Source organism: Excalfactoria chinensis, chromosome 2 (assembly GCF_039878825.1).
Source record: "Excalfactoria chinensis isolate bCotChi1 chromosome 2, bCotChi1.hap2, whole genome shotgun sequence".
NCBI lineage: Eukaryota > Metazoa > Chordata > Aves > Galliformes > Phasianidae > Excalfactoria > Excalfactoria chinensis.
The window spans coordinates 16,976,811-17,001,436 of NC_092826.1; the positions used below are offsets into that span (position 1 = coordinate 16,976,811).

Sequence of the window (24,626 nt, forward strand, 5' to 3'; positions counted from 1 at the left end):
TTAACCGTGGAAGAAAGTTGAAATCAGGGCAAATCATGAAAGTGATTCCATGCAGGAACAGAGATTCTGACTTGAAGCAACTATGTTTTGAATAGTCAAAGCACAAGTAGCAATATCAAACACAGTTGTTTAATAGGGTTCTAGAGGTAAATCAACACTAGCACATTGTGGCTGCAACCAGCACACAGCGAATTGGTAGAAGCTAGAAAGGTTGAAAAGCTCAGGCCTAGAACTGGAAAACATTAAAAAATGTTATTTATTAAAGGAGAGTAAGAACAGTTTATGTAAATGAAAAGTAAGGCTACCCAGATCTACTGGAGCTCTTCAAAGTAGTCGCTAATGGTTTGGATCAATGAAGAACCATTTAAAACCAAGCTTTGATTTCAAAAAGAATTTCAACAGGATCTCTCAAACAGTTCTACAGGAAACTGCCCTGGAGTAATAAGGGCAGTTCTTTGCATGGTATACAGGTAGCTAGAAAATATCAAACACAGAAAAGTCAGTTCTCTGCACAGAGAATCCCACGGTCACATGTTCAGCATCATTTTAAGTGATCTAGCACAGACTGGCTCTAGTTGATTGATGATAATGAGTTACTCAAGTCTAAAGAAAAAAAGTCAATTGCAAAGAATAACATCCATAAGAACAAATGCTAGCGTGAATAAACAGCCCTTGAAATTTGATCCAAATGAAGGGAAGCATGCATAAAGGGTGAAACAATACTAACTTAATGTACTCAGCAAAGCTCTCTGAATTTGGCCAGTTGGGAATGATGCTGGAGTTGCAATAAACAGTTCTATAAAATGCCAGTTCAGTGTTTAGAAGATGTCTTAAAAGAAGACAATACAGAAAATCTTCCCTTAAAAACCAAACACCCAGTGATGCTGGAATTATCAGAAAAGAACACAGTGCAACTGTTGTAGAATTCCATAATGCTCTTGCTTTTTAATACTAACTGCAGATATGCGCTCCCCTTCCTCATGTAAAGAATAAATAAAAGTAAAAAGGACACTTGGAAAGAAGCAGGATTTCAGGGCACAGAAAGGCAACAAGAACTGCTCGACAGATTAAGACTTCTCAGTTTAGAGGAAAGAAAATCACAAAAGATCCATAAAATCATGAATAAGAATGAACCAAGTGAACAGAAAACAACTGCTGATCATAGCAGACAAGGGTAAGAAGAAAAGAAAGAAATTTGCTCCATCAGCAAATAAATGATGAAATTTCATTGCTGAATGATACTGTGGACACATGCACACTGAATTTATTACAAATTTATACAAGTTCAAAAGGCAGGTAAAAAAAAATCTATGCAAAAACTTCATGAAGAGCTATAAAATATATAGTTACCACTTCTGGCACAGGAAAACCATAACATAAAGATTAATAGAAACTGGCAAAGCAGACTAGAGTATAACGTATGATTGCCCAGTTCCTATACACTTCTTCCAGTATCTGCTATTGGTCACTGTCAAAATAGGACAAGCTAAATGCACTTTTGGCACAAATTCAGGATAGCTGTTCTTATGTCTTCAAATACTTTATTTCAAGAAACAAAATCTCCACTAAGGTTAAAAAGAAAAATAAAAAAAAATGCAACACCCACAAAAGGAAAACATGGGAAAAATGCTGGAATGCACTCCCCTATCTCAGCTCACTGTGATTAAACAAGAAGGAAAGCAAGTTTCACAGAGGCAGACGATGCTCCAACTGTCAGAAGATGAAAACTTTTCTTCAGGATCCCTGTTCTGCACCCCCCAGTTTAATCACCAGATCTCCTTGGGGACTATCCAAAGAAGCAGCTGCAGCTCTTCATATCTCTCACTAACTCCATCCTGTGTCAGGCACAGTGCCAAACTTTCTTCTTCAACTCCCCTTAAGCCTACCACCATACAAACCTAAACCTGGGACTAGCTGCAACTTTCCCAGCACGGCCATCAACATCTATGATGAAACATACATGTGACCTCACAAAACTCTATTAGCAGGTATTTCATCTGGTAAGCAATTTTCCTTTTTCAAACTTAAAAGCCTCCAGTAGACAAACATACAAATCTGGAAGAACTTCAACGGAGGTCTCTTCAAAATGAATGCACTGTTACTGCAGGAATTGTAAAGAATTATCACTGTTCACACTATAAATAAGTACCACTGTTCAGACAGTTCTCATTACTCTTACCTTGATCTATGAAGACAAGCAGTTGGAAAAAAGTTACTTATAAAGTCAAGGTGGTAAAAATACACAATGATAAAAAAAGAAAGCTAGGAAGCTATTTATGATATCTAATTCTTGCCTTTTTAGATGCTATACAATCCTAAGATTTTACTCTGATTTTTTTCCTGCTATCTGGACTCCAACATGTCTCCAGACATCTCAAGATAGCTTGGCTAATAGAAGAATCTCAACATACTACCGAAGTGTGTTAATTAGTGTGAAATACATGTATTTGTTGTTGATCGTTCCTGGAAACAGAGCTGTTAGTGTTCAGGGTGAAGCCATGGTCTTTCCAGGTTCTTACGTAATTTACTGTTTTGTTCTTTAAACTCTGTTTTTAATTCTTCATTCAGTGAGCCACAATTATTTTACTAGACCATGAAGGTAATGAGATTATCCACATACCCTAAGCTAAGCAAGCATATACAGTGTCTTCTTGTATTAAAAGCTTATCTGAAAAAGTGGCAAGAATCATGCCAATAAAGACATCAGATTTTCTGGGGATTAGAATCAAGGCAGAACTGTTTTATCTCACTTTCCCTTTTTCTTGACTTAGAGCTCTGCTACCTTCTTGATGGTTGAGCTGAAGTATTGTGACAAACTCCAGCTGTACTAGGATGACAGTGGAGTGGTTTAGACAACAGTCCAAGATTTGGACATTTGATCTCAGTTTCTTTTTCACCATTAGTCTTCCTTGCTCTTCTGAACAAGCCATCTAAAGAAGGGCTTAATTCACAAAAATACTTAGCTGTTTTATCAAAATAGATGGATGTTTGTGCAAATTACTCCCCAAAAGCAGAAACCCTTGCCAGGATACACTAATGCAAAAATGTATTCAGCTTAATTTGATACACATGGTTTAAAAATTATATTATCATTTAAAATCCATTACAAAATTGAGATCACTGGCAAAATTAGAAAGCCTTCTACTCCGAAACTGAGTCCTAAACAATTCAGCAGAGCTGTGTTTTCATCTGCTCTCCACATGTAAAATGGCAGTACTGTTTCATTTGACGTGGATGCTGTAGACAAGCAAGAAATAGAAAACCACTCAAGATACTATTTTAATTTGCAAAATTCTTATGTAAAAACCTCATCCCAAGAAATTAGGTCTTGAGTATCAAATAGAAAAATATGGATATGTCAATTTCCGAGCAGATTTCTCATTACATTTTACAAAACTTATCCAAAATATAACTGCTGCTGTAGTATGAAGAGCACTAATGAAGGCACTGAAAACACTGTGAAGATCAGCATACAAATTAAAAATAACTGGGGATTAAATGCACCATTAAATTTTATATTGCAAAGCTATATAAAATTTTAGCCTGTATTATCTTAATCAATACAGCTCAATATTACCTAATAACTCAAAAGACAACTGGTCATTTTAAGAGTTTGCATTTTCTGGCATTTTTAAAGCAGCATACCTTAGTCTTCAGCATTATCCTCAGGAGATACAAAGTAAACCTGTGTTCTCTTTAGTGAAATAACAGAACTGCAGAATTGCTTACTTGGTATATGCCTTCATTATTCGAGCCTAAACAGTTACTGACAGATCTAGTACATACCAGGTGCTATACGAAATGAGACAACTTCTACCAGTAGGTCTCAAAGCTGTTTATTGACAGAGGAAAACAAGTGCTTCAAAGTAAAGTGTTATTTTTATTAAAAATAAATAAATAAATAATAAGAAAACAAACAAACAAACAATAAAACTAGACTAAAATGTTAATACAAATCGCTCCTTCCTGATCTCCCATCTACCCTTCAAACCACCTGTTCCACTATACCTACAATCTGTTAACTAACCACCTAACTTTTCTGTACTTGTCCCTCTCCCTCTGGGCCTCACGATTCTGCTTTCTTCCCTTTTCACTCTTTTCTTTTGGGATGTTCTTTCCTTGCCCTACTCACCACCTGGGTGCAACTCAGAAAAGAAAGGAACCTCCCTGCTTCCTGACCATTTCCCACAACACTACAGCCATGAGGAACAACAGCTAGAAGTTGTGTTTTCTCTCCCACAGCCTGATATAAATTATGCTCAATACATTTAGAAGATGTATTTAATAAAAAAATCCAGCAGTCTCTTTGAACTTTGAACAGGTATTTGAACACTTTCAAGTACCTGTAATTTAGCCAATTTGGGTGTTTTTCATCATAGTATACTAAAAATTGCATTCTACTGAGTTGTTTTCCTGTTGGTATCCAAGGCTTTGGAGTGAAGTACAACAGGATAATGTCTTCCCAATAAAATAAATTAACAGCAAAAACAAACAACCAAGTCTTTTCTTCCAGTCCTTCTGAAAAACAATGACCCCCTTATTTCATTCTGAGAAACAGGATAAGTATATGCTGGTCTACAAATAACTCGGCCACTGTTTGGCATTAGTTTAAAGACTTTCAATTGGATACTAAATTAAATTTTAATTAATAAAAAAGGACCCACAATGGAAAATATTATGCTGCCTTAACAACAGAGTAACCTGCCAACTCTAATTTGCTTGTATTTCAACTGAAATGGGCAAGAAAGAAAAAGGTTGCCATGCTGATTGCATTTAAATGCAGACAAGTTGTGCATTTCATTCAATGATGTTAACCTCCTTAGAGAAGAGGCTGACTCCTAACACCTACAAGCTTTGGAAAATGAAACATGATTTCTAAAATGACAAAACTAACTTTGCTCCATTGTTACATGAATAAACCTTTTCAAAAAGTAAGTCTAGAGTGAAGTTTGATGGCTGAGAGATACTGAGAATTGAGAAGGTTGAGAAATACTGAGAGATTATCGTATTTTAAGAAAGCTACTTCAGATTATATCTTTAAATGAAATATAACAATGAGCTTTAACTTAAATTTCAAAATTTGCAGTAAAACCTCATCCAAAACCATAAGTGCCCATTACATAATTCAATTTCAAGGTTCGCTTATAACGGAGAAGCCTGTTAGGAATTTAAAATAAAAGATTTTTTTCTCCTCCCATGCTTCTTCACCAGTTGAAACTGTCAGTTGATGCAATGTATGATTTTTACATGATTTGGGTTAACAAATGTCTATGTTTCACTCACAGCACTTGCCAAACTGTTTAATATAGATAACCAACTCCATGTGTCCACACATCAGAAGAAATTGTTATAAAGTAAGGTGGCTGCCAACACAAACTGAGCAACAGCTTCTTTTTAAAAATCTCTATTATTTTCCTACAGCAGTCACATGTGCGCATGGAAATAATTAACAGATAAAAGACACAAAGAAACCTACATATGTCAATTTATCCAAACTTTATATTTAATTTTCACTTTTCACAGGCAAGACTGAGTTATATAGCAAGAAACTTCTGCTCTGCATTTTATACTCTTTGCTTCAAGTCTCAGATTTTCAGAAATACAATAAGTGGTGGAACTACTACTAAATTTACATCTTATGTTTCTAAATATTCATGTTTTATGGATCTCAATGATTTTCTCACACAGAACATCTAAATTAGGCATTGTTCTAACTATATTGTTCTAGAAAACTATCCAACAAGCACCTTACTCAGATGACATTAGCTACATTGAGAGCTGAAAAGCTAAACAGTAAAAAATGTACTCTTCAAAGACCCACGGTCTACAGATGTCACTGTATATGGTGCTCCATTTTCCAAAGGCTTTAGCAGAAAGCCATAAATGTGCACCTAAGTGACCTACTCTTGTTGCTTCACTTTAGATGGTTTCCTTCTCATTTTAACATACTTGGAAGACTTAATGTATTTTTGGATGTGCATTGCTGAGATACATGAAAATTTATGTCAGTAATCCATACATTTTGTGTTAGAACTTTTTGCCATAAACATTACAGACTTACTAAGATCACCTACATTTGTCTTGCAAACAAAGTTCAAGTCAAACTAGTTGAGAGAAAGTTAAAACCAGGAGTGAAGAACTGAAATAACTCTTTTTACCTACACACAAAAAAACTGCGGACTTAAATCAACACTAAATGACTGACTTTATTCTATCAATGTTGTCTGAGAGATCAACTTGGTATTATTTCAAGATGCGTTACCCAAAAATAATGACATCATCCCTTTTTCAGTAATGGTTTACTTAATGCAAGTGCTTGCACTTTATATATATCAATTAGCCTTGCTAACCTCATAATCCATTTTGACTCCTAAATAACAAAACACATCAAACAAGACAAATGCAGAAAGACAGAGGTTTAAAATGTACCAGTGAGGGTTTACAAGAGACTGCCAAATGTCCACAATAGCCAAAGTATTTTATTTGCAGAGAAGTCTAACCAACAGAGATGCAGTTCCTCAAAATCAAGTAACAGACAAACATATACTTCAAACAAACAATTGATAATAAACATTGTTAAGTGACATCAACCTAAGTCTCACTAAGGATTGCTGGAAAGGTTAACAGCTATAGTACTTGCTTAAGTTCAGGAGACATAGAATCATAGAATTACCCAGGTTGGAAAAGACCTTGAAGATCATCAAGTCCAACCGCAGCCTAACCAGTACCCTAACTCTAAAAACCCTCCACTAAATCATATCCCTGAGTACCACATCCAAACGGCTCTTAAACACATCCAGGGATGGCGATTCAACCACCTCCCTGGGGAGCCTATTCCAGTACCTAACTACCCTTTCTGTAAAGAAGTTCTTCCTAATATCCAACCTAAATTTGCCCTGGCGCAACTTGAGGCCATTTCCCCTTGTCCTGTCACATGATAAGTATTAAGCCACATCATCTCTTCTCAAAGAGAATCTTATTTGTTACAACAAAGGTAACACACACAGTGATAATACTAGGAAGCTAAAGGAAACAAATACAGTAATGCTGACAAACATCCAGAGTGAAACCCACAAAATGTCAGTTTCAAATAAATTGCTGCAGTTAAAAATAAACTTTTAAAACTTACTGTATTGGTTGCATCCTCTTGTAAAATTCTGTCATATAATTGGATGGCATCATCATACCTGTTTAAAGAAATCATTCACATTTATTTTTGCTAAAACAGAACTCTTGACTAAATGACTGTCCTTGCAATAGTTAATAATACTCCTATACTTTTTATACGGACTATAATTATGCAAACAAAATTGTGCAGGCAAAGTTAAATAAAATAAATGGCAATTCATTCATGGAATACAATTTCAGGAACTCATACATTTTACACCAAAGTTTTCATACTCCCTCTTTCTGTTCTTTTCTTCTGTATCCCATAGATCCAATCACCACAACCCAAATCTCTCTTCTTTCCTAAGAAGCAGAAACCCCAAAATCTGATAGGCCATTCAAAACAATGACTTTTCACTTCATTACTGCAATTTAAACCTTCTCGTATGTCTCTTCTGTTATGATTTTATAAATTTAAACTGCAAACAGTAAACTACAGGGACTCGTAACACTAGAGCAACCCCTGGACTTTACCACAAATCATGAAAGGAAACTGTTTTCCGCCACCACTACATAGGTTTCATTAATTAATTCTGCTATTTGAAGTTTGCTCGAAATAGGTTACTCCAGCTGTTATAAACACTGTCTGTCTTCTGGGAAACAGGTTTATCCATTTAGCCAGCCATGTGCAGAACACAAACTGGACAAATTAAACAACTTAACTCAAAATACATTGGACTTCACAGCTACCAGGCTATCACCAACCAGGGCATGCTCTGTTCCTTCACAAATATTTTGACAAGCAGTTTTTCCAAGGTATTGCTGATTTTGTTGCTGCACATCCCCTTCTCACCTCAGACACCCATTACATACTTGCACTGCTTCCTGAGCGCTGCTGTAACACGCATAGCTCAGCTTTCCAGTCCAGTTACCATAAGGTATAAGCACAAACGTGAAAAGCAGCACAAAAGCAGTAATGAGTAGAAGGTGACTGCTACCAGCAAGTTGAGCAGTAATGGCCATTAAATGCCATATTTGTGTTCCCCATTAGCTGTTACCTTTATCCTATGTATTTCACAAGGCTGAACACAATGCCCATAACCTCAGGTTAACTAAGTCAAGTTCCAGAAGAGTATTCTCTTGATCAGTAAGTGCATATGAGGATGTTCCTCAGTATCTGCCCTTTCTTGTGAGAAAGGCAGAATTTTAACAGCTCTCACAGGCACACAAAATTTAATGAGAATTGCACTTCTACAGAGCATGTGATCACCCCAGACAAGGTCTCCTTAGGCTTCATTTACAGGCAGTGGAAAGAAGCAGGACTTCCTAGGGCACAGTTCAGAATAATCACAGGTGGGTTTCTCTACACAGTGACCGACACCCAAAGCCTCTCTTTCTCCTCCAGTTTCCAGTGAAAACCTATTGACGAGTAACCTCAGCTTCCATTACACTGCTGCCCTCATAGTTCAGCCTCAAGGATTTAAACCAGCCAAAACAACTTTAAAAAATGCTTTTGAAAAGGTGAAGCTCAGTCCCACTTCGTTGCTGAAACAACACACAGTGTCTGGAGGGACATTATCCCCTACAGAGATCTGCTTCAATGCAGTACCACCTTCAGTGTAGACAAACACACCTGAACAGAATTATAATCTTTTGCTTTTTTAGTTTTGGGAAAAAGGGGGGGAAACACGCTGCTAAGCTCTCAGTATAGTCCTACCCTACACCAAAAGGAGACTGGTAAGCTTAATGGAAATTTTTCAGGTACATGTAGAGAAACCTGGAACTTCTAGTTGCACCAAGACTGCTCCTGTGCTAATGAAACCCAGTTATCCTCCCTTTTTGTTTCAAGCAAAGGACTTTCACTCATGGATCATATCAAACTATACTTTCAAATTTAATTTTGCAAGGAAATGGATAAAGAACATCTGCTAAATAAATATTATTTAAAAGTATTTAGATATTCATTTCTAAATTCCAATTCCTTTATTAAAGATGGGCCAAAAGCTCGAAATCCCATTAACTCTGTATGGCACAAAATGAAGTTCATTCCTTTTGGAAAAGTTCTCAACTGTTCATTATTTTAATAATTCATATTAAATTTGGTATGTTATAAACATTTTATATGATATTTTACAATGTTTCCTCTTTTAGTTTCTGCCATTCTTGAATTGCTTCTACAAAGAACTCTACAGTGATTCATATTAAGTTCTACTGGACTTATAAGCACTTGGAAAACAAAGAGCTCCATTTTGAAGCAATCGGGAGCCCAGAAGTACAGTGAAGCAAAAAAAGTCTGTCAGTCATTTTCATATTCTGCTCTAGATCTGCAAGATGAAATGTATACCTCACAGACCTTGCCAAAAAAGTGCCTCGTGTTTTACTGTATAATAACTTAGACTGTCAAGTAATAGATCTTTCCAATCTACCAAGTCTGACGGAACATTGCAAAAATGTAACACTGTATAGTACAAGCAAAAACACAATAAAAAAATGACTAAACATAACATGATCATGCACACCGTTATTTTCTTTATAGAAACTGGATAGCATTGCTTTGCCATGCTTTTATTATGCCTGAATTCCTTCTTAAGAAATAGCATGCACTTTTCCACACAGAAAATACATTTTTTTGTTAAATAAAGGTTTTACCTTTCCATAGCTTCAAATCTCATTCCAGTTAATCGCTTCACCCTATGGCTCCCAGGAAACTGCCTCCTTAGTTCCTGAAGACAAAACTGTACAAATAAAATCAAAAATACTACAGTGAACGCAGAAGCGGGGGAAAAGAGAAGCTGAAGAATTCAACAGCCTGAAATGTGACCTCTGATTAAAAGTAAATACCCATTTATTAAATAAGCAATAAAATATATTGATAGATAAAAGTTCAGAAACTGAAATTTTGTGAGAAGTTGTTTGTCTTTTCACAAAGAAGATTTTAAGAAATATTTTCCATTTAGTTTTTTCGATCACTGAGGCTTCCTGGAAATAGCTATTTGCCCTGAAAAGTAAACTCATTTACTAAAACAGTTCTGATGCTATGAAACACTGAAGTCTACTTAGTTTCCTCATAATAACACAAGACGGTTAAGAAAACTAAAGACAGTAAGAACTTACGTGATACTTCCTTAATAAATGGATATCTTATAATGGAACAAACGATGCTAATTCTGTGCTCTGTGTTTATTTTTTAAATAAAACTTTGAAATCCAAAGAAAATGTTTGTCAGTGGCTTGAACAGAGCCTGTTGGCAGAGGAGGTATAACTTCTAACTCCTGAAATCAATGAGACATCTGGGCTGGATAAAAGGAATTCAACATAGACAGATTGCTCCAGATTAGCAAAAAAATGAAAATGGCATGTTTGGTAGAGGGACTGAGTCACAACTTCCCCAGAGCAGACTGAGGAATCATATCATAGCTGTGGCTACGCAGCAGTGCAAGGTTTGTAGCTCATTTGTTACTCTTTGATGAGAAACATTGTAGACCCCAATCTCTTCAGAAGACCAACGGTTGAAGTTCTGTTAAAAGTTTCACACACAGCTTTCCTTTTCAAGGCACTTATTTATACAACTGAGCTTGAAAACCTGTTCTTCAGATCTAAGTTTTTGGCTAAGGTCTATCCACATAATCCGTTCCATTCCATCACTTCTACTGGTCAAAGTAAGAAATATAACCAGATAAATAAATCAGTAAAAATTAGCAAAATGAGCACACACACTGTGTATGTAAATAAAGAGCTGCTGGAGAAGTAGAAAAATCTTCACTGCTTTTCTCCAACACTCATTCAAAACTGACAAAACTTGTTTGCAGTAATACTGGATCCCACAAGCTGCAGATGAACATTCATCCAGAAAAAAAACAATTAACAACAGAAGAAATGCTGATGAAAAATGCAGGAGTACTGTGAGACTAGAACCACTCATCACAGACCTGACTAGGTCACTACCCAGTTGAAAACAGGAGCTATGAGACCAAAACAAATTCCTGTGGATTAAGAAATTGGAAGAAATAATCTGTTCTAAACAATTTGCTGTAGCACTTTTCAAAACAAACCAAAAGACGTTCCCTTCATGATAAGCTAGATTATTCATATCTTCAGGTTGCTCCCATCTCAGCAGTACTGGGAACCATTCTTTTTAAATTTAACCTGTACTCCCTCTAATCGTGTATTATAATATATTTCTGAAATGCCGCATATGTTAACAGTAGACTCTATCAGTTCTCACAGAGAGAACTGGTTCTACAGAACTTTTTAGTTTCTCTCAAACTCAGCCATTGCAATGGCAAATCTCATTTATTTGTGAAACTTCAATTTACAGTTAATTTGCTTTATGATTTTTTCAGCTACATAGGATTTTAATTTTTTAATTTTAATGAATAACAAAAGATAAAGAAATATAAATCTGAACTTAAGTATGTCAATACTGGTAATGCAGGTGCCTATCAGCAACAGGCACTTTCACCAAAGCAAAAACCAAACAACATTAACACAAATCAAAAGCCAGATAAATCATGGAATGGCCTGGGCTGAAAAGGACCACAATGATCATCCGGTTTCAACCCCCCTGCTATGTGCAGGGTCACCAACCACTAGACCAGGCTGCCCAGAGCCACATCCAGCCTTGTTTTGAATGCCTCCAGGGATGGGGCATCCACAATCTGGGCAAACTGTTCCAGTGCGTCACCACACTCTGTGTTAAAAACTTCCTCCTAATATCTAACCTAAACCTCCCACATCTCAGTTTAAAACCATTCCCCCTTGTCCTATCACTATCCACCCTCGTAAACAGCCATTTCCCCTCCTGTTTATACACTCCCTTCAAGTACTGGAAGGCCACAGTGATGTCTCCCCAGAGTGTTCCCTTCTCCAAGTGACTGTAAAATCCATCTCAGCCTCATTTAGAGAAGATGAGATCCGTTCCTCTAAGCACAAGCGTCAAAAGCTCTCTGCTAAAAAACCTTTGGGGCTACAGTTGTAGGAGAAAGTTACATATGATGCTGACTTGCTTGAATTAACTACTTCTTCATCGTAAGTCAATCAAACAATAATAATAATAATCTCTGTTTCCCTCTAAGCTTTTACCCCCTTTCTGAGCTGTATATAAAATGCTGCACTGCCACACCTTGAGCAATATCTCTAAGAGGGCACAGAAACAAATTCAAAATCTCTGCCACGTTTAGTAAAAACAACAGTGTTTCACAACTGATCTTTCAGCACTGGCTGCCTCAACAATTCCATGAAAGTCTTCCTGAAAATAAATACCAAAATTGATTTAGACATAAATCCAAACACAGAAATGCATTTATTTATACAGTAGGTTTGTTTTTGTTTGAACAGACAACTACAATACAATGGTGTCTTCTTTTGAGTCCCTCCCAAAAAAGGGAAGTTCAGCAGGTTTACAAGAAGTTCAGTGTGCTGTTTTCTATTTTCCAGTACTCCATTGTTCCATATATATACGAATCTCAAGATAAACTTATCTGGTTCTGCCTACTTTCAAACCGCCCTTCTCCCAAATACAACCTCTAGTCTGATGCCTCATATATTGGAGACTGTTTCAACCTAATGACAGCACCTGAAGCTCAGAGACATTATGTGATGTCTTTTTCCAGTGTCTTGTTCTCCCACATACAAAAGTAATTCCTGTGAAGGACCTGAACCTTTGAAAATGCTGTTTTTCATCTAGGGAGCTGCTGTTAGGAGTTCAAAACAGGCTCATTTTGTCTGAATTATTTTTGTAATTCAAATACATCTGCGCACAAAGTTACTAAAATCAAATAACCATTAGCAATGTTTATCGATGATCTCTAAGGTCCCTTCCAACTCGCACGATACTATGATACTATGATGATATGATGATATTAAGAATTATTGAATAATTCAGATCAGAAGGGGCCTCTGGAGGTCACCTGCATCGCATCCTCACTCATTATGAAGCCAGCTTCCAACATAACGAAGGTAATTCAGGGCTACACAGTAATGTGTTTCTAAGAACTTCCAAGGAATACCACTTCTTTTCTGTGCTCTGTGTCCCAAAGAGTTCACCACTGTTGAGGTTAAATCTTTTTCTCCTAATACTGGAAAGCGGAATTTTCTTTGCTGCCACTTATACCTATCATGCTCGTTCTTTGTTGCACATCTACAAAAGCCTGTTTACACTAACTTTATAACATATTACACATTCAGAATTACAGATTTGAAGATAACAAAGATCTTTTCTTTACCTACTCAAGACTTAACAGACCTACATGTCTGAGTATTTTTGTACACATTATGTAGCCCAGCTCTACTCACCTTGGTAGACACATCAACTGGATTTGCTCCAATGTGTCAAGGACTGTCAGCAATGACAGCACAATATCATATTGATATATGTGATGGAGCATTTTTACCATTAAAAAACATTAAAAAAACTATATACATTGAGATTTTTTTTAATAAACAAACACTTTTTGGTCAATATGGCAACGTCAGTATGTGTGAAATTTAGCCCGTATCAGAGAAGCTGTGAACATTTTAATAGTTTTTGGAAGAGACATGATCTACTTAAACACATTAAAGAAACTGGGTGGAGGCAGTTTCTTCACAGCAGTCTATTTTTTGATATCCTACAAGGCCAAGTTATGGAGTTCAGAATATCCTACAACTGTTCAAACTGCTATCCTGAAGATGTACTCAGGAAGAAAATGTAAAGGTTGAGAGAAAAGTCAGCTTAAAAACTTACCAGTGCCAAATCATCTCGACTGCAGTCCAGGGCAGCAATCATCACCTGTTCGTATATTATCCAAACTGGACACAAAAGAGACATAAATTGAGATAACTGATTTCATCATTTTTATTTATTTATTTTAACATAAAGGGAAACACCTAGGATGAAAATCAGATCAATGAACTATGTCCATATATTTTTCCCCTCGTACTTCTGTGGATCATTACAGAACAATGGACGTTTCAAGAAACTGATGGAATCAATTAAAAGTGCATTTAAGTAGTTTTATTGCTTTCAATAAAAAAGTACCTTCTGACATACCAAGAGGCAAAAAGCTCAAATACTCCGGTATTCCTAACATCATAGCTGCAAGCTTTTAAACAGATCCCCATTAGGACACACTCTCTGAACAGACATAGAGAACAGCCACAGGTTAGAATGAAAACAAATTTCCCTTAACTGTTTCCTGCCAGAAGTTTTATACTGTTTTCTTCCTGGAATAGAGCAATTTTTCTAAATCAGTGACAGATTATATTAGTTCTATTATAGGTCCACTACGTTCTTGAATTTGAAGAACTTAACAGAGCAGCTATACAAACTATAGAAAAATCATGTATTAATGTTTCCTTCTGCCATTACATGTACTGCAAGTGCTCTAAACTTACTAGGCGCACCTGATTTGATTTACATATGTTACAGAACAGAAACAGAAGCTAATGTCTTCCTAACTGAGAGGAACAAGATCCTCAACATCTCCATACTAAAATGTAACTCATAAATTGCTAACAACATTGTAACTTGAGAGTAAAACCAAGCTTGGTTTTCAAATGTTTTTTATTTCCTAAGTAAGAGGGAAACAGTGACAATTCTTCTAGAGGTACCTGTATAAAGCCCATCCCGCAGCCTACCAACCACATTCCTTACAGCTACACTGTAATATCCCTCAGAGTACAGCACAGCGCCTTCAGGTATTCAATCTCCAGCGGTCTTTCATGACTGTGCTTTTCTGAAATAGTTATGTGAATTCCAGAACACCAGATACAGTCAGACACTCAAGATAAAAGTTAACTTACTGTCACAGGTTAAACCATGACACTTACTAAAAGGAAGCAAAATTATTAGAATACTGTAAGGTATTAGTAAATACAATGCATTAAATATGACTGCAAAAAATCCACTAGTTTCCATATAGCACCGATTAATAAAAATTTAAAGACTAGGAGAAATACATTAAGTCTATATTCTATTAAATTATCTGAACTATAAAAAAGGGAAATGAAGAAAAAAAAAAATCTATCATTAAAATAAAAACCTGCTTGTGCAAGATTAATACTCAAGCCTAAAAGTACACACTAAGTAATAATTTCTAATACTTTGTTTTATATCATGCTTATAGTAGTGTGCTACTGTATGGTTCTGACCAAAACAAACAATTTTTTTCCAATATGAAACACTGTATGCCAAACTTCTGTCTACTGAAATTAGTATAAGTCAGCTAAAGTTACATGAAAATAATAATTGCATGGATAGTGGAAACGTAGACTTAAGCTTCATCTATAATATCACTAGCGTAATGCTATAAAGAAAACAGCTTTAATATTAATTTCTGCAGGATCTATGACTTCATTCTGGAAAATCTTTCTCTGTTTTATAAAATTACAATGATCAGAGGGCAGGAGCACCTATGAGGAAAAGTTGAGGGAACTGGGCTTGTTTAGCTTGGAGAAGAGAAGGCTCTGGGGAGGCCTCATTGCGGCCTTCCAGTACTTGAAGGGAGCACATAAACAGGAGGAGGAAAGAGTGGACAGTGATAGGACAAGGGGGAATGGTTTTAAACTGAGACAGGGAGATTTACATTAAATATTAGGAGGAAGTTTTTCACTCAGAGGGTGGTGACACTGGAACGGGTTGCCCAAAGAGGTTGTGGATGCCCCATCCCTGGAGGCATTCAAGGCCAGGATGGATGTGGCTCTGGGCAGCCTGGTCTTGTGGCTGGCGACCCTGCACATAGAAGGGGAGTTGAAACCAGGTGACCATTGTCTTCCTTTTCAGCCCAGGCCATTCTATGATTACCTTTTTTAATTTTTCAGTGCTGCTGAAGAACAGAAAATCAGTCAAATGAAAGCTAAATGAAATATATGTGCTCTTTTCACATCATGGTCTAACTAATAATATACTAAACTAATTATTCTGTTGAGTAATCTTTACATCTGTCTTCGCTGCAGCCCATATTTGGGAAAGAAATAAAACCTGGGAATTTTGGCAACATATTCAGACTAAAAGAACTCCTATTTTACCAATCAGATACACAGAGGCAACAGAGAAGTATAAAAGGGAGTCAAAAAGTGAAAACCAAAATCAGATAAATGAAATAAAATCTAAAAGCAATGGATACTTTGACAAACATTTCCTTACTGTCATCTCCAAGCTTAGATGCATATTCATTAATTAACTCTTCTCCAACATCCACAATCTGCTCACTGTTTCGGTAGTTTTCTTCCCTCCATTTCCTCATTTTATCACGCATATCTAAAGGGAAAAGTGAAAAGAAATGAAAAGATTCAGATTTCCAAATAGGAATGGAATTTGAACTTTATTTCTTAAAATATGTATACGAAGCATGGTTTAGAAAGCAACAGATCTGAAAAAGCAACTTCTACTAATAGAAGGGAACTACTAGAGAACAGATGTATGTACATACTAGACCTCTGGAGCTGCATCACTCAAGCCTTGCTCATGCCGTAATGTAAATAATTCAACTTCTAGGTTTGCAGGCCAGTGGTTACACGGTAAGCAATAAAATGTAATGGATGTTGCCCCGGTTTTAAGAAAAACAGGCTTCAAGGGCTTTCTTTCACGTAGTTTTACACTTATATTTACTAACAACATCAAATTTCTGCTCCACGTAGATACATTTTCACTTAAAGAAAACATTAGAATAACTATGAGAACTCAACAGCAGTTCACTTTTATCAGTGTAAGAAATGGCATAAAATTCCATTCCAAAAAGGATCTGTGTGCTCCCAACAATTTAAACTGAAGGACAGACAGGCATGGAAGCAAAAGCTTTCCACATATATCAGAGATGAGCTCAGAGGTAAAAGCAACCATTGCTTATTCAGGTAAGTAAGACAAGCTTTTTTTGCACCTCCAAACACACAGTTGACATGACCAATAGGTGAAAACTAAGCACTGAACTTTGTTCTATCTACCTGAAGCAATTTGGAATCACCCATAATACTGCCTTTGTGCTACATTTTCCTTTTGAAATTCAACCAAACCCACCACACGGTTACATTTCATACACACAAGTAAAGTTAAATGGTTCTAGACACAAGATGGTCCCTGGAAATTCAAAGTTAGGCAGCAAGAATGCGAGAGAACACAAACATTCACAAAAACTGACAAGATAAATGCATACAAATAAATAAGCCATCTGATTCCTAATTATGCATTTACTTGGAAATTCTCAGTGTGTCCATTCCAGTGCAGTTCCAAACAGAATAGCATCTAACTTATGTATTTAGTTTTAGAAGTACTGAATGCTAAAAATCACAGTAAAACTTAAGTAAGGATTTCAACAACATTGCCAATTTTTGCTAAGGAAGATATCAAAAGAGCCAATAGTATTTTAAGTCTTGCAGACAAATGTACAAAGAGCATGTAATACAAGGGTAACCACTCTGATTATTAACTGCCTGGCTTTAGATGCAATTACTCTTCTGTCATGAATGCAGGTTGGTCTTGATGCATCTTTTTAGTCTTAGGCTCTTCTGCCCATACGAATCAAAACATGTCAAGTGCAAAGGAACAAGGATACCTGCCACAGTGCTTGTTGTTCCCTAAAGACACACAGCAGTTTACAGGAAGCCAAAGGAAATAAAGCCTATTTTGTTCTTGTTAAGGTGTCAGGTAATATGGGCTGAGCAACCAGATACTATGCAGCCTTTTTATAATAACTCATATGTATTCACGTGAACCACAGGTTTCAAATCTTCAGTATCTAAAAGCACCTCATGAGATAAAGGTAGTTAGCCCTGTTAGCAGAGACATACAAAGAGAAACATACAAGACATACAAGAGAAAATGTGACCCCGACACATAAAATCCACTGCCCTGGTCATTCCCTAGCTGTTATATTTCTGGAGCTCATTTTTATATTGCCCTTCTGTTACAGATACCAGATCTCAGCTCAACTCTCTCCTCTTAAAATACCAAGCAAACAAACCCCCACAGCCACACTGCCACTGGCAGAACAGTCTCACCTCCACCCGCACAGTCTGTATGGCCCTGGCTCCTGCTCCAGGCAGGTCTCCAGCCCCAGTCCTTACCCTAGCCTGACCGGCACTCTGCGCTTGCAGGAAGAAGAAAAGGAAATTCAACTGGCAGTGCTGGTGCTGCCTTTGGCTGCATCAACTCCGCTTTCAAAGCAGCCTCAACTCAAATCTCAGGATCTCACCTTTGCCTGCTGTAATCACATCAATTCATACATAAAATTCAGAGTAAACTGGTCTGTCCTTTGGTTTTGGCAGAAAACAGAAATAAAAAGAAGCAAGCAAACACAGTATAGAACACAACAAAAACATTTCATCATCATTTAATTGCAAACAGATGATGACAGAGACAAAATGTGAGACTGTTTTCCATTTTTGAGTCTTCCGGTACATAGTAAATGTCAATTCAGCACCTAAGTCAGAGGAAGGAAGAAATTTTGTCATCTAAAGTGGATGTCTTTAATGAGTAGAGATGCTGAAGTCAGTGTTCAGCTTTACAATTCATTTGGGCTTTTCTCTTTGTTGCATACAATGTTCACCAACACACATCCTTGCAAAAAAAAAAATGGCTTCACACGTACAGACCGTTAAGTCTTGTTGGTTATTTCAGTAATTATAAAGAATTCATTGATAGACTTCTCACGTGAAAACATAAGACTCCTTAGTGTACCACCACGTAAGCAAAGCAATTTTTAACACTAACGTAGAGATCCAGAAAAGCCAAGTAGTTTAAACAACAGTCATCACAAGAGCTATTTAAAAGCTTTCAAATGGAAAACAAGTGAATAATTGAAATAAACATAGTTTAGAGCATATCTCATTTCTCTCTTGGTTTTCTGGTTTTGATATTTGCTGTAGAAAGACGGACTGCAACAGGAACAGCACTTCAGGTCTCCAGAAAGCTCACATCTCACTAGCTGGAAGTCTGATCCTGCTAGGTGGGTTTGAGATGTTATTGCAATTATGCCTTGGTGCAAAGATGAGAAAGAAAAGTGAGATTATTTTGTTCAACTCTGACAATATGTCAGACAGCTTTTCTGTGAAAGCCAGCTGTTGCTTTATTAGTTCTTGACCACCGTGACCACTTCTTGTTTGCAGGTCAAGCTAATCCTGCACACACAGGCTAACTTCTGTGCTACAAAATCAGTCTTTAAAATAACTTTATATAGACTGTATCTTTCCCAAAGAAACCACTCGTGGGCCAAATTCATCCTTAATGTGCCACTGAAATAACATTAAATATTTATGAATGGTCTCCAAGTCCTTTTCAGCCTATGAGGCTCCTGCAGGAGGCTGCACGTGGCCACTTGGTACTGACAGGCTAATCTATAGCACTGCACTGCTTCGCCAGACCAGCAATTCTGGGCTCCCTGTCATTGCACAGAGTTTCTAATTCTTATACATATTTTAATTCACACCTATGCAACACATTTACCTAAACTACAGTTTCATCACAGTTTAACAGCTAGCTTTGTCACAGGAAAAAAAAACAAGTGAAAAATAGAGTACAAAATGTACTTCGCATGCCTCACATTCATACTTCTTCCATAATCCCCAATCTCCTTTTGATATCTGAGCAATATTTAAGTAAGTCATCCCATTTATCAAGAACTCAGTACACAAAGGACACTTTTCAGATAAATACCAACCAGTCAGCTGGGTACAAAAACAAGCATTTCAGACAAATTTCAAGATATGCTACAATCACTTCTCAGAGCCGTGTTCAAGTTCTCCCTTAGGGACCAGTTCACAACCCTCCTGGAATGACCCTGTAATAAAAAGCCTCATTGTGCTGGGGAACAGCAGAATTAAAGAGAAATGTCTTTTCCTCTGTGAAGAGTCTTTCCACAGTCTGTTCAAGAATTTCACTTATCCTATTACACATTTCATAATGACAAAGAAAAGAAATATTATTTTCAAACATGCATTAGACTTTTAGGAAAGCCCTACAATACTGCTGGCAGTGCCCAACACAACTTTCCCTCCCATGCAACAGCCTATTCTCTACTGCTTCATAGAATCATTAAGGTTGGAAAAGACCACTAAGATCACCTAGTCCAACCATCAAACCGTGCCTGTGACTGCTCCAGACCATGTCATTCAATGCCATATCTACTCTTTTTCTTGAAAGCCTCAACCACTTCACTGGGCAGCCTGTTCCAAAGCCTCATCACTCTTTCAGTAAAGAAATTCTTCCCAACATCCAACCTGAACCTCTCCTGAGGCAACTTAAGGCCATCGCCTATCATTGTTACCTTGTGTGAAAAGGCTGACCTCCACTTCACCACAACCTCCTATAAGAGAGCTGCAGAGAACAATAAGGTCTGCCCTGAGCCTTTTCTTTAGACTGGACAATCTCAGTTCCCTCAGCTGCTCCTCCTAAGACTTGTGTTTCAGATTCCATGCGGTTTCATTGCTCTTCCCTGGATATGCTCCTGGACCTCGCTGTCTTTTTTGTAGCGATAGGCCCAAAAATGAACACAGCACTCGAGGCGTGACAAGAGCTGGGTACAGAGGGACAATCACCCCCTGCTCCTGCTAAAAGTGCTATTTTTGATACAAATCTGGATGTCACCAGCCTTTTCAGCTGGCTGTCAATCAATGCTCTTCTCCACCCTGCAACTTTCCAGCCACAACTTCACAAACTGCTGCAGTACCTTCTCGCAGCATACATAAAAGAACTTGCAGAAATAACACTTTACTGAACTACCCTACCAAACAGATAATAGCATGAAAGACAGTATAAAGTATGATAAGGAAAGATGCTTTTTTCTAGTCTTTATCCAAATTCTGAATGAAAACAGTAAGGAGAAAACCACTCTGGAAGATGTCATCAGGAAGCAGCTGAGTAAAAATCCCCCCAGGAACTGCTGCGTCTTCATCAGGGAACCATCAAACTAACACCAGCCTGACATCCAAGCTGTTATCTGGTGTATCCTTGGCCAGTAAGGCTTAAACACAAATCTGAATGCCTGCTCAAACCTTGTTACAGCCCCCCCCACAAAGAGGGAACTGATGCAAACTGCCGATCAAGCCAGGAGTTCAGCCGAGAGCTATTTTCTCTTAAAGAGCAGCACTGGGACTTTGGGTGGAGGACAGGGCCACGATGTGCTGTAGGCCCCGCTGAGTTCTTTCCTCTGCTTTTGGACTTGATGACCTTGAAAGTCTTTTCTAACCTGAGCAATTCTATATGATTCCCAGCAAGACACAGGGATGTAACATACTCTCTCAATGCCACGATACTCGGGTCAGCTCATTCAGAGGAGGAACCCGCCCCGTACCACGGCTGGGCGGGGGGCACGACACGCGTGTCTCCCCCTCCGCGTTACTGTACCACGGGCAGCCGGGGCCCAGCTGCGCACTGCGGCCGGCCGCCGAGATGCCCCGTCCGGCGGCACAGCCCCGCGGCTGCGGTCACGCACAGCCCGAGCGCCCAGCAGGAGCCGCCGTCACCTCGCCTCACCGCCCGGCCAGAGTATGCCAGCTCCGGCCCGCTCGGGTCCGGCGCGCAGCGGAACACCGAGCAGACCGTGCGGGCCGCACCGCCTCCGCTCTGCACCGAGGCGCAAGGCCCTCCCGGTCCGACCCTAACCAGGCCAGCGGCTGGCCGCGGCGTTACCTTCCCAGGTCACGTCGTACATCTCCGAGACCTTCGCCATCTTGGCGGCCGCCCGCGTGACGCGGCGCAGTGACGACCCCGGCCGTCATTGGCCTCCCGCCGCGGGGCACCGCCCGCAGCACGCACCGCTCCGCCCCGCCGTGGGGCTGCCGGCGGTCGGACCTCACGCGCGGGTCGCCCACGAATGTCAGCCTTCCTGATGAACTGAAAGCTCGGAGCACGAGGCAGCTGTGTTGAGTGGACTGAAGGCCCATCCAGCCCAAATCTTGTTTCCTGCAATGGCCAAAGCTGGTGCTAAGGGAAAGTAGGAGACGGGGCAAACAGTCACATCCTTGTCTCTAAATTGGAGAGATACAAGTGCAAAGGGTAGACTGTACAGCGGATGAGGAACTGGTTGGAAGGTTGCGACTAGAGGGTTGTGGTAAATGACTCTGTGTCCAGGTGAAGGTCAGACACTGGAGGTGTAGCCCAGGAGTCTGTCTTGTGACTGCTACTCTGTAACATCTTTACCAGTGACATGGGTGGTGGGTTTGAGAGCAACCTCAGTGAGTTTGAAAACAGCAACAAGCTGAGTAGGTCAATTGATAGGACAGAAGGAAGAGATGCCATTCAGGGTGACCTGGACAGGCTTGAAAAGTGAGCCCATGTGAGGTTTAACAAGGCCAAGAGTGGATGCTGCAGCTGAGTTAGGGAAATCCCAGACTGGGAGAAGAACTCCTTGAGAGTAGCCCTGCAGAGAAGGACTTCAGTGTTCTGGAGGATGAATGACTTAACATCAACCAGCAATGTGCACTTGCAGAACAGAAGACCAACAGTATCCTGGGCTACAACCGAAGGGATTGCCAGCAGGGACAAGAAGGGAATTGTCCCCCTCTGCTCTGCCATAGTAAGGCCCAATCTGGAGTACTCCACTTGGGTGTGGGACCTCCAGCATGGGTAAGATGTGGGGCTGTTGAAGAGGATACAGAGGAGGGCCACAAAGATGTTCAGAGGGCTGGAGAACCTCTTTTGTGAAGACAGAGGCAACTGGGCTTGTTCAGCCCAGAGAAGGCTCCAGGGAGACCTCACTGTGTCCTTCCAATACTTAAAGGGAGCTTATAAACAGGATGGAAATTAACAGTTTTAAACTAAAAGAGAGGAAATATAGATTAGATGTCAGGGAATTTTTTCACAGCGTTGTGAGGCACTATAGCAGGTTGCCTAGGAAGGTTGTTGATGCTCCATTGTGGAGCTGTTCAAAGCTAGGTTGGATGAGGCAACCTGACCTACTGTTTGGTTTAGTGGTTTGCAATCCTGCCCATGGCAGAGTGTTTGGAACTAGATGATCTTTGAAGTTCTTTGCATCCCAAGCCATTCTATGTTTCTAGAATTCTAAAGTAGATCTGTCCTGGCTACAGGAATTGTTATCCTAGGACATCCTGAATCTGAGACTACATTTATGAATACAAACAAATTTGTCAGATGTTTTTGTTTTTAATCTCTATAAGCTTTCGGCATCCATTTTGTGTGGCACTAAGACACCTGCTATTATTTGTTCAAAGCTTACTAACCACTCTTTCGCTCCTCCAGGACTTGTTTTGGAAAAGACGAGGAGTGGTTGATTTCTGTTAGTTTCCTCAAACCAATGGTTGTTTAATAAACAATGAAGACAGCAAGTTTTAGGCACTGAGTCAAGGAGCCCTGAGGTAGGCTGCAGCCAGAACTATGTGAGTGAACACAGAGTCAGGCCACTTTTGTCTCCTCTGGGTCTCCTAATGCCATGACTTGTTCTGGCCACAGCCATGTAGGTGGAGGGATTCAGAGTAAAGAAAGCTCTCCATTTTGGTGTAAGAAATAATTGTAGCTTTCTTTACAGGGTAATATGAACTTTAAAGATGCTCAAAAAATGGTTATGTTTTTAACCTCAGATACATTAGAAGAACAATTTTTTTTATTTTATTTATTTTTTTTTTTTTAGAAAATATCACTAGGAACTTATCTCACTTTCACCTTCGGCTCTGAGAAGAGCTGTTCTGGAAAGGTATCAGACTCCTTAGTCAAAGTCCATTCCCACCTCCATTGATAAATGTCCCCTATATTAAAAAATAATAATAATGTTTCTGTATTTAGGTTGTTTATTCTGAATTAGGAAAAAAAAATAAATAAAATCTTAATAAAATCTACAATGTAATTAAGTTTAATGACTTTGACAGCTGTAAGACCTAAACTGGAATTCAAATGATGATCTAGAAAGACTGCATTTACCTTATTTCTCCTTTCTCAAGGATCATTTTTAATATTCTTCTAAGTCACTGGAAGAACCACCATTTAGTCTTTGTGCAGCAACACTTGACTTCCAACTAATTCTACAGTGCTAGCATCTATTACCTTCATGTATTTTTTCTCATAGTATTCCTATGGAGTAGGTAAGTTTTGCTCCTGCTTTATAGATAAAGGAATGAATACAAACTGGTTAAGCACCAGGACCATAAAGGATTTAGTACACACCTGCTCCACACATTACAGTATAACACATATATAACTGAGGTAAAATGAGAAATCTGCTTGTGGAGTGTAGCACTGCTGGATTGCTGAGCTAGCTGTATTGCCTAATATGGAGACAGACAAAACTTTATAGGACAGAAATCCAAACTTTGGGTCCTTCTAAAAACCCTGTCAGCTGTCACCTGATGCTGAATACACGGAAATTTGAGAAATGTGTGTTTGAAGAGTTTGGGAGGGGTACTGACTTTCAGTTCCCTGGACACTGAGCTTTGTGCTTCTGTACCTGCCCAAAACTTTCTGTCTCAGCAGGACTTAGGAAATCATGTCTCACAAGCATGTGGTCCAGTTACAGTTCTAAGAGATAATTCTGATCTCTCTGTTAGTTACGTTTAGGCCACTCTCCAGTTACTTTTGATTGCTTCCTAAGACATGT

The 24,626-nt window shown here is 38.7% G+C and overlaps 1 protein-coding gene across 1 annotated transcript in view; it reads right to left on the bottom strand.

Annotated features, from left to right (window-relative positions):
• The window catches only part of EMC2 (ER membrane protein complex subunit 2), a 57,165-nt gene extending 35,337 nt beyond the window's left edge, over positions 1–21,828 (bottom strand). The window contains exons 1-5 of the mRNA XM_072330401.1: positions 21,710–21,828; positions 16,232–16,345; positions 13,832–13,896; positions 9,757–9,842; positions 7,130–7,187 (exon numbers count right to left, since the gene is read on the bottom strand). Of these exons, the coding sequence (XP_072186502.1) occupies positions 7,130–7,187; positions 9,757–9,842; positions 13,832–13,896; positions 16,232–16,345; positions 21,710–21,749 (363 nt within the window). The 5' untranslated portion in view covers positions 21,750–21,828. The remainder of the gene's footprint in view (positions 1–7,129; positions 7,188–9,756; positions 9,843–13,831; positions 13,897–16,231; positions 16,346–21,709) is intronic.
• Between the last annotated feature and the right edge of the window lie 2,798 nt (positions 21,829–24,626).